Below are 16,973 nucleotides of genomic sequence, written 5' to 3'. Positions count from 1 at the left end.
CAACTATATCTCCGCATCCGCAAGCGGGCTTGACAAAAATGAAATAATAGCGTTATAACTCAAACCTATGGTTGTCTCTTGTCTTGCTCTTGTACCACATCAACCCCAAAATAAATTTGTCATTGCTAATGAGAACAAAGAACAACGAAGAACATTAATTATAATTCGAATCATTATGTACTTCTTCAGAAACTGTTGATTTAGACATACATAACATCTCATTTTTAACTGAGTTCTAATACCATTTGTCATTGTTCATTTTATTTATTATACCTGATATCAGCTGAGTTTTAATGAATGATTCCCAGCAACATGAGATTTTAATCTTTGTAAGAAGGTATAAGTGATAGATACAGTTTAATAAGATACAAGTCTCTTCAAATTCTAATGTATTGAATGACTGTGTATAATATCTGAATTTATTTTAATGTATGTACAATAAAGACTAAATATTTTATGTAATGCCAAAGCTGCATTCTTGGAACTTGCTTGTCCCTGTCGGTTCTTTAACCCTGTTTCAGTTTTATAAGACATGAGTCTAATATACCTTTACATTATGACTATTACATGGACATAATCATTATCAAATCATGAAGAAAATCCAGTTATAAAATGTAAAACAGACACACTAATACCGTGTTCACACCAGCAGAACGGTTTTATTTTTATTAGGCACTAATTGGCTATAATTGGTATTCGACATTCAAAACCCATCAAAATATAATCTAGTTTGCGTCCACACTTGGCAAAGAAATGTGGTTTAGATATACACATGTAATGTTGGAAGTTAACAAATATCTTGCAATAAGCAAAAAGGTTACAAAGAATTGAGGCTAACAGAAACAAGAAGGGGTCATCAATATTTAAACTTCTGTGTTCATCTAAGAATTTCTGTTCATTCCATCTATTGTCCATTTTGAGCGTCAGCATGACTCCATATCGCAATTTAATGTTTTTGTTTCAACAACAGTCCAATTACTTTTGCCAGCCACATCATCAATTGTTTGATACAAAAGAGAAACACATGGTATTCTTCCTCCAAAAGGTAAGATCTGTGGATTTGGGGTTGTAAAACCAGTTATAACCCACATTTGCGTTCACATTTGTAAAATAATGTAGCATTACTTTTTAATGTAGTATTAAAACCACCTCCCGAGGTAGTTTTAATGCTACATTACAGAAACCACTAGACCTTTACAAAATTCACGTTTTACACCACATATAGTGTGGACGCAAACCAGTTTAAAAAATAAACCCAAGTCAATGTAGGATAAAAAACGTAGTCTGAACACGGTATTAATGTCTTTATAAACAATCTATTAACAAATAATGCTACAATGTTACCCTATCTGGGCTTGCTTTCCAAATGGTTTCTAAACTTTTGTTAATGAAGACATTATAGAAACAATTAGTTATAATCACTGCCAAATAGTTTTTTTATGAACACTCAGGATTTAATCAGGTAGCCAATATACAAACAACAAAAGATATGTTGTGTATAGAATAAACAACATTTACCAACAAATTATGCAGAAACAAACAATGAAGGAAATGTCTGGAATCCAAGGAGGAAATGCTTCACATCTCTAACTAGAGAGGCAGCAACTGGCTGACTCAAACCAAAACAATTCAATCTTTCACTACACTAATTGGTTCTTACTAAAAAACATATCTTTATCTCATTTATGTTCTTCATATTCTAAATAATTTCCAAGTTCGTTCTATAATAAACTTTCCACAGAACAAAAATAATACATACAATATTTATTTTGTTACTAGAATGTAAACACTTCTTTCTGGAACATGTCAAAAGCAACTGACTTCAATGGTTCATGAAAATCTTTCTGCATACAGTAAGTTCTAGGTACTGACCTCAAAACACCCTTTGCCAATAATTGGGGCTATTTGCTGTACCTATCTGTCCACTTATATTAATCTCTGTCACATAATTTCTATGTAACAGTGACTGAAACTACAATTTGTTACTTTTAACAAAATCATTATGAACCAGTGTACTGAAACTGAATGTTGTATAAATATGTGTTATATTTTCATGTTACGTGTGTTACAATGTTTGGGAACAGAGCCTTTTTCAACAATTTTTCAGTCATGTAAATGACAAAGACTACTTAAAGCGGTCACGAGTGAGTACATTGCGCAACTTTATAGTGCTGCCTAACTTGAATATCATGTTGTAGACATATTGTGACATTGCTACCCCATCCAGACACAATGTCATACTGACGTCGGGCTAAACAGTCCTTGGGGATGACTGATATTCTCTTAATGCTGAGAGCCAACTGAGGAAGCAACTAGGACTTGCGTGGACAAACTTTGTGACATACAGACAGATGCAAAGACAGACAGATTGACAGCAATAAATCAATATGTCTCCTCAAGTATGTGTGGGAGACATAAGACAACAGAAATGTTTGCAGTGGCTCTTACATTTGCTGTTATGTACGAGATCATTATACCTTACTACAGGAAAGATAATCACCCACCCTTACAGACTAAAACCTGACAAACTGCTAACAGAGAAACATTCAATATTTTGGAAGAACAATAAACAGCCTGTCAGAACTCTCCTCAAGCATGCAGTACCTGATAGACAATGTTACACGAACAGCAGAAAACACACAAACATTTCAATCCCATCATTCAGTAGCAACTCTTCCACAATATTTTCTTTCTGCAGATATTCTTGCATTACTATGGATTGAATTTCTTCACAGGAAACTTGTTCCACCAAAGAAAAGCTGAAAAAAGTTCTTCTAAGAGAGAGATAAACACTGGCATTAAAGTAATCCTGTCTTTACTAAAACTGCTGTTTTGATTCTAAAACTGCTTCAAAGGCATTGCTGTTTGTTATTATCTTGTCATTATAATCTTCAAGAATTATGAACAATTTGTAGCGATTTGCAATCTTAAGATTTGATTATGTTTTTTTATAAATTATAGGATTTGTACCTCTGTTGAAAATGGATACCAGCTAAAAGTCGGTAATGAATCAGAATAAACAGAACTTTAAAGGGAATTAAACCAATTTCCTATAAAATGCCAGATTAAGCCATCTGCCATCTTGCTCATTTTCAAAATAACTGATCTGGCAAAAAGAATGGCAGACAAAATATAATGTTGAGTAAAGGAAGTAGTGTTTTATATCAAGGAGAGTGTTATCCTCTGCTGGAATGTGGTAGCCATTGTCTGCAGAAGGCTTGATCATGTCACTAGGGCAGATGCAGCTGACAGGACTGTCAATATTCCATCCAGTATCAATGACCAATTATTTAGCAGCTTGTGTGCTAACCAGAAACACTAGGAAACTGATAATATAATAATTGTTTGCTCTGTTAGCTCTGTCTCCAGGAGGAATAAAATATATATACCGTCTGCAGACTGAAAGTAAATGCAAACTGACTGGTATGAAACAAAGCGCTGAAACAACAAAAAGGGAAGTGTGTTGAAGAGATAGAAATCCAAACCAGCACTGCACTTATTGGAGGTTGTAATTAGTTTATGGCTAGCCAACCAAACAGTTAACCTAATTTCAAACTTGATTACAAAGTTTTCCCCCTTGTGACCAGGTATACATGTACTCATAATACAAGAACAGCGGTTAGGAGCAACTTCCTTTCTGTCTTTCTTTGACGGACTGTATCTCTATGAATTTGAAAATTATTTCTGACCACATATATACATTATGAAGTGACTCATTGATTTGGTTGTCTATATGAACTGCTAAATTTAATTAAACAAAAATTAACCATGATTTAACAATTATAGGTAGCATAATCTAAGAATGGCAATATGGAGAATGGCTCAATATAAACAGTACTTTTATTATGTGACAACTTCCTCTAAACATAATCAAAACCTGAGCTAAATCTCCCAGGAACAATGTTCCTTCACTTGACATAATTAATCTAATGCTGTGGAAATTTACTGGAGACAATTTTTCTATATAAGAGCAGAGACAAAGTTACCATAATAACATAATTATAAATATTAGATGGCTTTAGCAAATTGCTACCAATTAATGTCTGTACATTTACTATTCCATTTTAACCAATTAATTCCAAAACATTTAGCATTTATACTCTTAATACAAACAAGAGGGCTAAATGGTCCTAGGCAACCCACCTGAGGAACGTCTGGAATAATCTTGCTGAAAGTGTGACTGAAGAAACTGTTCTCTAACTTTTTCTGTATTTTTAAAGACCTTGTTTAAGACCCCAGATGAATATTAGTCAAACCTGATCAAAACAATCATTCTGATCAAATTTCATGAATATCCAGTGAACAAGAGGGCCATGATGGCCCTATATCGCTCACCTGTTATCATTGCACTTGAGGACAAGAAGGTCCTCAGAAAAAAAATCTAAGTCCAAAGGACAGGAACAACAAAGGAAAGAAATTTAACCAAAAAGAAAAAAAAATTCTTACAAGGTACAGATATGTCAAAATACACCTAAAAATTGGAGGTACCATCCATGTTGTACCACAGAAAAGAGGTCTCGGTTTTTCCCTACGGCAATAAGCTATTTATAGTAACGTAAAAGGGAAGTAATTAAAAAGAAAATTATTGTACGTGAACAAAATAAAGATCTGCCAAATAAATCTGTTGACATAAATCAAATTTCAGATCAGTATCTTCATTAGTTACGGAGATATACCCATTTTAATTTGAAATAAAGGGAGGCAATTTGACATAAAATCAGTCCATAGTTATCTACCCTGATTGTCTCAGTCCAACTAATGACAATAATGAAATTTCAAATATGTCCTATAAGTACTTACTGATAAAATCCATTTTGATTACAATCAGGGGAGGTAATCAGATATAAAATAACTCTGGAACCTACAATTGAATCTAATTTGTCATGGAATCCAAGATTTATTGTTGTTGAAGATATTTTGGAAGTTTGTATCAAATAAAACCATAAATGAAGTCTCTATATGGCTGCAAAAGCCAAAATAGCCAATTTTGGACCTTTAAGGGGCCATAACTCTGGAACCCATGATGGAATCTGGCCAGTTCAATAAAGGAACCAAGATCTTGTGGTGATACAAGTTGTGTGCAGGTTTGGTTAAAATCAAATCATAAATGAACCGGTTATTGTGCAGACAAGGTCAAAATAGCTGATTTTGGCCCTTTCCGGGGCCATAACTCTGGAACCCATTTAGGGATCTGGCAGGTTCAACAAAGGAACTGAGATCTTATAGCAACACAAGTTTTGTGCAAGTTTTATTAAATTCAAATCATAAATGAAGCTGCTACTGTGCAGACAAGGTCAAAATAGCTAATTCTGGCACTTTCAGGGGCCGTAACTCTGGAACCCATAATGGAATCTAGCCAGTTCAAGAAAGGAACCAAGATCTTATAGAGATACAAGTTTTGTGCAAGTTTGGTTAAATAAAATCATAAATGAAGCTGCTATTGTGCAGACAAGGTCAAAATAGCTAATTCTGGCCCTTTCGGGGGCCATAACTCTAGAACATTAAATGGAATCTGGCCAGTTTAATAAAGGAACCAAGATCTTATGGTGATACAAGTTGTGTGCCAGTTTGGTAAAAATCAAATTATAAATAAAGCTGCTATTGTGCAGACAAGGTCAAAATAGCTGATTTTGGCCCTTTCAGGGGCCATAACTCTGGAACCCATAATGGGATCTGGCCAGTTCAAGAAAGGAACCGAGATCTTATGGTGATACAAGTTGTGTACAAGTTTGGTTAAAATAAAATCATAAATGAAACCACTATCGTGCAGACAAAAAATTGTTGACGGACGCATGGACGGACGGACGCACGGACTGACGATGGACGAAGGGTGATCACAAAAGCTCACCTTGTCACTATGTGACAGGTGAGCTAAAAATGCAGACCCTATTGCACACACAAGGTTTTTCTTTGATTTGACCTAGTGACCTAGTTTTCTACACCAGTTGACCCATAATTAAACTTCACCTAGAATTCTTGGAATTATCCTGATTAAATTTCATGAATATCCAGTGCAAAATGCAGCCACTACTGCACATACCAAGTTTTTCTTTGATTTGACCTAGTGACCTAGTTTTTGACTCCAGATGACCTATATTCAAACTTTAACTAGATTTGATCAAGACAAACAATCTAATCAAATTCAACGAATACCCAGTGAAAAATGCAGCCCTACTGCCTTGGTTTTTCTTTGATTTAACAGGGTGACCTAGTTTTTGATCCCAGATGCCAATATTTGAACTTGGCTTAGATGTCATCAAGAAGATTATTCTGATCAAATTTCATGAAGATCCTGTGAAAAATGCAGCCCCTATTGCATACACAAGGTTTTTCCATGATTTGACCGGGTGACCTAGTTTTTGAACCCAGATGACCAATATTCAAACTTGACCTAGATTTCATCAAGGCAATCATTCTGATAAAATTTCATGAAGATTAAGTAAATCAAGAGCTGTCGGAGGACAGCAACGCTCGACTATTCAACAGCCTTGTCAATTGAATTAATACAAAAGTTGAAAAAGGGGCATAATTTTGTAAAATGCAAAGTAGAGGTATTGAACCTCTGTACTGCATGTCATATCATGACAGTGAACAAGTGTGTGAAGTTTCGATCCTTTCTAATTTGTGGATACTGAGATACCAGCTTACATACAAAAACTTAACCAAAAACTGCTAAGTCAAAAAAAGGGACATAATTTTGAAAAAAAAAAAAAGAGAAGAGTTATGGAACCTGTGCAATGTAGGTCAGTTTATCACAGTGAATAAGTGTGTGAAGTTTCAATCCATTCCCACTAGTGGTTACTGAGATACCAGCTTACATACAAACCTTAACTAAAAATTTCTAAGTCGAAAAAGGGGCATAATTTTGAAAAAAAAAAGAGCAGAGTTATGGGACTTGCTTAGTGCATGTCAGATCATGACAGTGAACAAGTATGTGAAGTTTCAAGCCATTCCCATTAGTAAGTACTGAGATACCAGCTTACATACAAAACCTTAACCAAAAATTTCTAAGACGAAAAAGGGGCATAATTTTGTAAAAAAGCAAAATAGAGTTATGGAACCTGTGCAGTGTAGGTCAGTTTATCACAGTGAATAAGTGTGTGAAGTTTCAATCCATTCCCACAAGTGGTTATTGAGATACCAGCTTACATACAAAACCTTAACCAAATCGGGACGCGGACGCCGACGCATGGGCGAGTCCAATAGCTCTACTATTCTATGAATAGTCGAGCTAAAAAATGCAGCCTCTATTGCATACACAAGCTAAGTGTAAACAGACGACAGACGATGGACAACAGACATCGAGGGATCACAGTAACTCACCTGAGCAATGCTTGAGCTAAAAAGGAATAACAATCAAGTGAATGAACATGACTGGGTATGACAACTGTTTGAAGAAGACAGAAACTAAATCTAGTTATTTCTAATGATACCATTTGTTTCTTCATTTTTTCCCAGTTCCATTAAAAATGCACTAGATTTTTTTCATTTAGAAATGCTGAAGCTTCAATTAACACTACCCAAATGAGTTTGATTGTGTGTGTGCAGGGTATCAATTATCAATTACAGTTTTGAAGGAGAGAACAATGTTTTCTTGGTTAACTTGCACTCACATTATTTTACCAAATTCCAGGGAAAACAAATTACTTCCTTTGAATACCAGATTAAACAGAGTACAAAGAGAACTTCAAAAGATATTTAAAGCAAGTTTAAGCTTTTTATAGCTGATTTTAATTGGCGGGTTTATGCATTACTAAATCATGATAATCGTATTTAAAAAATGAACAAATCTGAGAAAAAAAGCATTTTATTCTTGATCCCTGCGGCAACCTGATTTTTCTTTGAAAATGATAAAAAATTAACATTCTTTGATAAGAAGAAAAACTGAAGCCTACTAGGTTTCTGGAACTGTTCTCAATACAAACTGATTGTAAAAGTTGATGAAGTACTGACCCTGGGGAGGGTCTCTTTCTTCACCGATAAATAAACCTAAATTGCTAGCTAATACTCTCGGCAAGATCTGTATAAATATTTGGAATATGCACAATGTTAAAGAACATGTGTGATAAAATTGATAGTTAATAGAGACATAAAAACATGTTTCTAGTTAGGCAAAACTAAATCAAATCTTTCAAGTTCTTACTACATATTTACACAACCTGATAATTGGTAGATTTTCTTGTCAAGATTACTTTATGAAAGAATGTCTGAGAAACTCAAAGAAACAGAAGAGTTTTGGCGAACATTCCAACTGCAGACTTTGGCACTATATATATATATATATATATATATATATATATATATATATATATATATATATATATAAATCACCAAGCCCGTAAATCTGGGCAGATTCTTTTCAATTCCAGTACCGTTAGTCTGCCCACTTTTACGGGTACATCTGCCCACTTCTACGGTCCTTTACGGATTGAATCTAATGATGAAACGTATATCTGCCACTTCTACGGTATAGTAAAGTTATATATATATATATATATATATTATATATATATAATTGATGATGAATACCACCAATATCTAAATTAAATCTGATTAAAATCAAAACATCTTAGAACATATTGAGGCAACAGATATGAAATCACTTAATGCATTTTCACAAATGTAGCTTAAAGCAGTTTTGAAGCAAATCTAGACTTGGATATAGAAAGTGAAAAAGGAACTGAAAAGGAATCTGCTTCTGATATTAAATTTCAATTCAGCACAAATAAGGCTAAAACTAAACAGGATGAAAACTGTTAATTTAGAACTCATTTATCAGAAAATTAAACCACAAAAAAAAGCAATTCCTTTACAATAAAGTTCCAACTGCCTCAAGCAAAGATGGTTCCTTAATTGCCCAGTAATTGCTCAGTAATTCAGTTTCTTAATTTTCTCCAAATTAGGACATCCATCTTCTCACAGATCAATTCATAAAAACTGTTTTATTTTACAAACAATTAATAAGGAAACATTTCTTCTTTTACCAGTAACCATTAAACATATAATGAATGGGCTTTTAATAATAGATGACTGATTTTCAGTCCCAAAAGATCTCAACAAAGTTGGAAACGGTGACTCACAGAACTGAAAGAACATATTTCCACTCTAAAAAGTTAATATCAGCATTTTCTCTAATGTTTTACTGTGGCCAGGATCACCAGAAAAATGACTGTAGAAACTGCCACATTGATATTCCCACTATCAGGTTTGTCACCATCCTGTAAGAAATTGATTGCCTCATCATAATGAAGGCTTCTTTTAATGGCTTGACTATAAATGGCAGTAGTGCCTGTTGAAATCTCTAAGAGACAGATTGGTTCCATGACAGGCTTCAGACTCTTGCTTCTCCTTCTGACAGAACATATTTAATTAAACAGACTGCAGATAATACAGTCTGCAAGATTCAGCTTTTCAATAAATTACAAAATTTAATGTTCTAACATTTGAAACTAGATGCCCACGGGCAACAAGTCGAGCCCGCCCTTTGACCCATAATTGTGACCTTGAGCTTTGATATAGTCAGTCTCACCGTGTTAAACATTCATGCAAAATATGAACAAGATTCCTCAATGCATGTCGAAGTTATGGGCCGGACAAGATCTGACATTACCTTTGACCTCCAACTGTGACGTTGACTTTTGAGATAGGAACCTGGGGTTTGTGCATGACACTCCGTCTCACTGAGGTTAACATTCATGCCAAATATAAACAAGATTCCTTAATGCATGCCGAAGTTATGGGCTGGACAAGATCTTACATTACCTTTGACCTCCAACTGTGACCTTGACCTTTGAGATAGGAACCTGGGGTTTGCGCAAGACACTCCGTCTCACTGACGTTAACATTTATGCCAAATATAAACAAGATTGCTCCATGCATGTCAAAGATATGGTCCTGACAAACAAATCCAGACGGACGGATGCACATACGCACACACATACATCGAACAGCCATTTGCATCTGCAAGCAGGCTCAACAAAAACAATTAACAACATGATGAATCTACAGGACTGTGATACAATGATTTGCAAGTGTGTTATCTTCTGAAAATAAAGCTTTTAATTATTAAAGCTTTTTTAATTATAATCATCGCTTTAAAGTTTCTGCAATTTTAAACCTCTTACATCATTGTCAAAATTTACTGTTACAATAATTAACAAGATGCACAAAACACGGAAATAATTTTGGCTCTGAGTCGTTTCTTTTATGCACAAGGAGGTCTGATTCAACAGCCTTCTTTTCCTTATCTTTTATTTTTTCTACAATATAACGTTTGGGCTCATTTTTTATCTCTCACAAACTTGGTGTAATTCAACTTACTTTTTTAAAAGCAATAAAATTTAATCTACTTTACTCGTTATCTCTTTTTGTATCAAGTTTCTTTTTTAAAATCATAAATTTTTATATGAAGGATTCCCGGAACCTTACTCCGTATACTGATGGGCTATGAGTACAAATTACTTGAAACATGATCTTTAAAACCATTTTATTTATCAATGATTAAATTCTTATTTTGATAATTTTTAAAAAACAGGAAATGAAAGAGTATCCAGATATTATGTTAACAAGCTTGCAGAATCTGCAAATTCACATGTATGAATAGATAACAGGGTAAAATCTGCCTGAGGATTCAAGTTTGTTAAAAAAAAAAAAAGAAAAAAAAAAAAAAATCACCTCCTTGGTGGCAATTTAAAATTGTTAGGATAAAGAAGTGAAATTATGTCCAGAAATCACAGATCTACCACAAATGACTGTAGGGTATTCAATTTAATTTAAATCCATATGATAGCACAAATAGGATAATAAAATTTCAGATTGCGTAAATAATTGGAATCCTTGTTTCTGCACTTGGATACTCAGTACAAGATTCAGACTCTTAAGGAGGGAACAAAATTAGGTGCCTGACACAAGTTCATTACCCAAATTGATTTGCCTGGTTATATTTGTCTGGTAGGATAATGAAGACAATTACGGAGGACCACAAACTGTTAGCTACATTAACCCTGGAGCGACCGTAGCTGCTGGCCATGCAGCTAAACAAACTCTCATAGATCAGGCAATGAACTGTCTAATGAAGAAGATGAACTTACAGCAGAGGATGTGAAATATATAATAATATAGTTACAAGTCAGAAAAGTAGGAAATTCTGTTAGTAGAGTATCTGTAATTCTACTACAATTTTGCACGTCTGCGCGGTGCACTATTCTTTAACATTTCTTTATCTGGAAAGCCAAAGCAAAGAGTTCCACAAGAAACGTACCGCAACTTCCAAGCAGAAAACACCCATATAGAACAAATACAAATTTCTGCTAGAATATGGCATTTGGGGCAGAACTATCCGTTATTACAACTGGGTGATCGTGAAACAATTAAGTCTTTCCTAGCAGATATAACAAAGTATTTTTTTACCAATGTTCGATTTCCTAAGTCAGCAGTCTACTTCTTGACAATAGTAAACTGTAATGCGTGCAGAAAAATCCAAGATGGCAGACTTAGTGTAGATAAATCTTTATGATCTTTGAATTTCTAGAAGATACATTCTGATCAGTCACTTTTTCCCTTAATAAAGATGAAGGACTGGATATTTCAATTTAGATTTCCCCAGAAAACTCTATTATTATCTGTAAGGTGTCAATCACATACGAAATCAAACACTCTTGATGTTTGACAGATATCACAAAAATCATTGCAGACTTCCCATAAATCGCATATCAAGTGTTCAAATTGTGCAATTATTTTGTGTGACAAACATGTATCATCATTTAAATTGCCTAATTCAATACTTTGCTTTACATAAATATTTTGTTTACAGATCTTCAACCAAATAAATGACAATCTTTTTGGCTTGGTAAAAAAGATATAAAGCAAGGGTATGGGGTGGGGGGAACATAGTAATTTTTTTTACCATGTATCTGTAACAACTATATATAATCAATTGTCTAAATATGCACAGCCTGAAGGGTGTGAAATTCTTCCTGAACTAGTACAGACACAGTGATCTAACATACTATTATGATCTATCAAATCTGGTAAGTGATCAGCCTGTTCAACAAGCAGACCCACAGCTATAAAACTTACTTTACAGACCTGCTGTGTCAGACCTCCATCATCAGTAGTTTTTGAGCAGCATTTTGAGGCTGGTGTCTCAAGTCAGTTTTACAACCTTGGATCCTGCATTGCAAAGAATTCTCAGAATTCTTTCTTTTGCATGCAAAACAAAGATATATTTTATTTCACAGAAAACTCATTTCTTTGAAATCCTATTTCCTTCATAATATTTCTTTTACGCAGTAACAAAGTCTGGCATTCCTAATGAAACCAGCTCAACAATGAGAATCAAAATGATTTTTTCCATCAAACTGAACAATTTGTAAAGCTGGCTCATGTTCAAATAAAATGGATATGCATTTGTGGATATGCATTAACATAACTAAATACAAACTAGGAACTATTTCTGAAGAATTCTGATTTTATTCTTTACATAGTGATGAATTAAAATAGAGGGATGAACTGATATGAAATATCAGGCCAAAGCACAGAGATGACCTTGACGTTGAACTGACAAGCGCCAAAAGTTGTGTTCTTCACTTCTTTGCCACATTTTGTTTAGAGCCTGTATCAAGTAAAACAAAAATTGTTTAAAGAATTAGTAAGACAGATGAAGCCACAAGTACTGCCTATCAGACCTTTGACCTTACCATATGACCTTTACCTTGAACTGATTTGGCTACAAGTTGCATTTTGAACATTGACTCATTATACTGGTAACATTTCACAATCTTTTTGACTGGGCAAAAAAAAGAAATGAGTCGCTCCATGAGAAAACCAACATAGTGGCTTTGCGACCAGCATGGATCCAGATCAGCCTGCGCATCTGCGCAGTCTGGTCAGGACCCATGCTGTTCGCAAACGTTTTCTCATGGCGCGGCTCAAATGAAGCAGGAGGGATGGACAAAGTAACAGTGTATCTAAACAACTTTAAACAACATTCCAAATTTGGACAAACTATCACCCTGAATCCTGACTCTGCCATGTCTTTCCCAGTTATATCAGAGTCTTCTAATTCTCCACTCATTCAATCAGCATCTCCCACTGTACGATGACAAACTATTTCACTATTCTGACTAAATCTTCTCTTCATTCCCAGCTTTACAAGTGAGACAAGGACAGTACTACTGGGAATTTGTTTGATAATACAAGACTCAGTGTCCACTTACTTTTGTCCATAAATGGTGAATATGGGTTGGCTGAAGAATAATACCAGACAATTTTCAACACCACATAATGTAATAATGCATGCTGCAACATTAAAACAAGTATGTTTCTAACTGAGAGCAAATCTTTTTTATTAAGAGAGGAGTTATATGCCCTTTTTGGTTGAAAAGTTTAAAATGAGCAATCGAAAGCCAAGTTACTGCAGTTCCTGCAGCCAATGATATGTCAGATAAACCTTCTCCTGTCCATACATTGCAATGGTATGTCTGAGGCATGTATACTTCATGTCTAATTAGCAATCACTCATGAAGGATTACCTGTAATTCTTTGAGTATAATGATGGCATGCCCAGATATCTGTCAGTACTCCCCAACACTTGCACAGTCTACCAGGCTGGACAGGTGAACATGCCATTGAAGATAACATCATAACCGTCTCTCATTCTTGTCATGCTACATTACCCTGCTAAGCTTCTATAATGAACTTGTCCCTCTTTCAATTTGGACAGTACCATTAACTGTTAAAAGGGGTGTTTACCAAAAAGATACTGACTGAACGGCGAACAGTGCAGATCATGATCTACACTGGTTGCAAAGGCAGAATCGATCATGTCCAGCATGATAAGGGTTAAAGCAAGCATGCATGGACTCAAAATGAAGATTCACAGAAGATGTTTATGTTTGTAAATTCTGTATCAAAGAAAAGCCTGAACACAGACAAAGACAAGACCTAATGCATTGCCTTACCACTGTAATAAAGCCTGCCAAAATGGATTTCAGTACCACTAATAATTGTTGTAAGTTTTTGCATAATGTCAACAGGAAATCTGCTATTATGTTTGTGAATAAAAACTTCAACATTCAATTATACAATGTTTTCCAGAAATCTCTTCTGCATCATTCTGATAATATTTGAAAAGACACTTACCAGCAGAAATGACCAAACAGATAAATTTATTACCATATGAAATACTTCAGGGCCCTTTTCCACTGAAGGAACCAAATTGACTATTTTCTGTGCAAAAGGACAATTTCAGCCATGACCTTCATTTGTGCCAAATAAAAGACTTTTGTTGTATACATGGGGATCAAACTCTGGACAGCATTAAGGACTGGGTGCATTACTTTATATATAACTATGAAAACTCAGGGAAATTTATATAACCACAGCAATGTTCCAATAGAGACCTACTGAAGTAGTTTGCCAACAACAGTATAATAATGACCACCGGGTCAGAGTGTAGAGAAAACCAGTTCATACAGTGAAGCATATTCCTGAAGAAAATAGTCCCTCTGCATACTTGTCATCTAATTTACCAGACACAAGTTTCTGGACAGACATAAGTGAAAGATGTGTTTATCAGGTGCCAAAGCCTCAGACATATTTTATCATCAATGTTCAGACAATTACATGCCTTGAAAATACAAAATGAAATTCTTCCAAGTGCCAAAATAATGATACCTTTATTTATCATTTTAGAGAAAACTATTAACAGATTCTTCTGTTCTGTGACAGTCTTATGAATTTCCTTTCAATTTTATTGATGGTAATATATACGCCAACCCTGGTTTTTAATGAGGAAACAACTCCCAATGAAAGATGCAATTAATTTGTTTGTCAACCTTAAACTGTTAATTTTTGAAATTATAATTGAACAAAACCAATGCAATTTGATAACCCTGTATCTTTTTAGACATTTCTTGCAAAATACAAAAGAAAATTAATGAAAGACAATGTGAAAAATTATTGGAACTGAACTTCAGTGCTGGCTGATCAAAGAGATAGGAATCTTGACTGAGAGCTGGCCTTGAGAAGAGCTTTTGAAAGGAAAGACATGATAGCATCCTAGGCGGATCTAGAACATCCGTGCCAGATTCAATTATCTTGATAAAATCTACTAAATGAAGGTTGATAAATGTACCCCTCCTCTCAGACTTGCTGGATACTGACTGAAAGCAAAGCCAACATTTAAAGACATGTTGCTAATATTGTCTGTTGTCTTCCACATTATTCTTACATAAAATGTCAAACACATTTTGCAAAAAGATGGGCAGTTATCTTCCTTGCAAAAAATTCTCCAGTATCTCCCAATCTACACAACTGGTTCCAAGAAGCAATAAAGTAAATGACATGTCTGCCGAATTTCCAACTACCACCAAACATGTAAACAATACTTTATTACAATGTTAAGTTTTCATTATACATATAGGTTGTTTTGATGACTGTGGATGAAAATATTTTTCATTACAATTTTGTTTTCGGTTTAACACCATTTTTCAACAGTATTTCAGTCATGCAACGGCAGACAGTTAACTAACCAGTGTTCCTGGATAACCAGTACAAACCTGTTCTCCACAAGTAACTGCCAACCTCCCCACATGAATCAGAAGTGGAGGACAATTGATTTCAGACACACAGTCTTGTATAAAATTGTCATGGAGAACAAACTCCTCATCCGGGGATCGAACTCATGACCCTTGTGATCCACAAACCTGCATTTTTCCTACTGAGCTAAGCGGGCAAGCATCTTTTACATAATGAATTCCAACAATTCAGAGGCTTTCGACCAGACTATTTAGAACCCGTGTAGCTGACCAGGTGTGTTAAATACATTTTTACGCGAGAAGGCATAAATTCATTTTAAAAATGAGTGGTCTCTTACCTTTGCTTTGCCCAGACACTTTGTCACGAAGGACATTTAACTGATATACTGGACCATACTGTTCAAACATTTTTGTGAGATCATTTTCATCCATGGACCTTGGGACCTGCCCAACGAACATTTTGATAGCATCGGAATCGGGCTCCCGCCGACCGTTTTCTAATGGAGACTGTGGGGAATGCATGGTTCTGAAAATAGAAAATCAAAACACTGATAAAACACAAAATATTTCCATTGATGATAACAGAATAATTCAGAAGCTAAAAACTTGTGTGGAAAATCTATCTTCTTCAATATATAAAACACATGATCTTCAACAAAGTAGTCCGCCCCAAACATGACTAATCAATTATATCATGAACCCACAATGAATTCTTTGGTGGCATTTTTTTGCAAAAGAAAAAAAAAATTGCTATATACCTCTTTACTGCACCTCTGGTTTTGTTTTTTTTTGCAGTTACATCATCTAAATTCTACCTCATTAAAAATACAAAACATAAACTTTTTTTTACAGGTTCAAGTTCACCACAAGGTAATTTTTATGACCAATTCTGTTCCTAGCTTCTTGCAAGAGAAATGTTAAACCCATAGTAAACCAAAGAATTAATGGTGGAGAATTGCTGAAGCAAGCTATAAACTGCAGGCTTTACAGTTCCAGAGATACCATTCTTACAAAATACAGCTCTTTACACAAGTCACCAACTCTTTTTTATCAACCATAAAACTTGATGACTGAGGGGAAAAAATCAACTAACTGTCTGAAAATGAGAAATAATTTTGCATGCTGTGTATAAAACTTAATGGCACCATTATGGGACTATAATATAAGATAAATATGTGTAAATCACAGATTTCCTTTTCTTTTCTGTAAACCGAGAGAAATACAAATACTATCCACCAATTGGAACTGTCTTACACTGCAGGCAAGACACTGTACATTTATGGTATGACGTCAATATTAAATATCCATTCTGAGTACTGAGGTTTAGCAGTATACCACAAAACTACAGAAGTTTTTAGAAAGCAACCTATGTGTCCAATACATTTTTACCATTCTGTCCCATAGAATTAGATACTTAAAATATTCTAAACGAGT

At 34.7% G+C, this 16,973-nt stretch overlaps 1 protein-coding gene across 16 annotated transcripts in view; it reads right to left on the bottom strand.

The window, feature by feature from the left end:
* LOC123551710 (CUGBP Elav-like family member 1) overlaps positions 1-16,973 on the bottom strand; it is a 165,856-nt gene that overhangs the window by 80,338 nt on the left and 68,545 nt on the right. For all 16 annotated transcript variants that reach the window (XM_053541194.1, XM_053541193.1, XM_053541200.1 and 13 more), the window contains one exon: positions 15,878-16,065. In XM_053541194.1, the coding sequence (XP_053397169.1) occupies positions 15,878-16,061 (184 nt within the window). In that variant the 5' untranslated portion in view covers positions 16,062-16,065. The remainder of the gene's footprint in view (positions 1-15,877; positions 16,066-16,973) is intronic.

This window comes from Mercenaria mercenaria, chromosome 4, assembly GCF_021730395.1.
Source record: "Mercenaria mercenaria strain notata chromosome 4, MADL_Memer_1, whole genome shotgun sequence".
NCBI lineage: Eukaryota > Metazoa > Mollusca > Bivalvia > Venerida > Veneridae > Mercenaria > Mercenaria mercenaria.
This window is presented reverse-complemented; position numbering and strand designations above follow the sequence as displayed.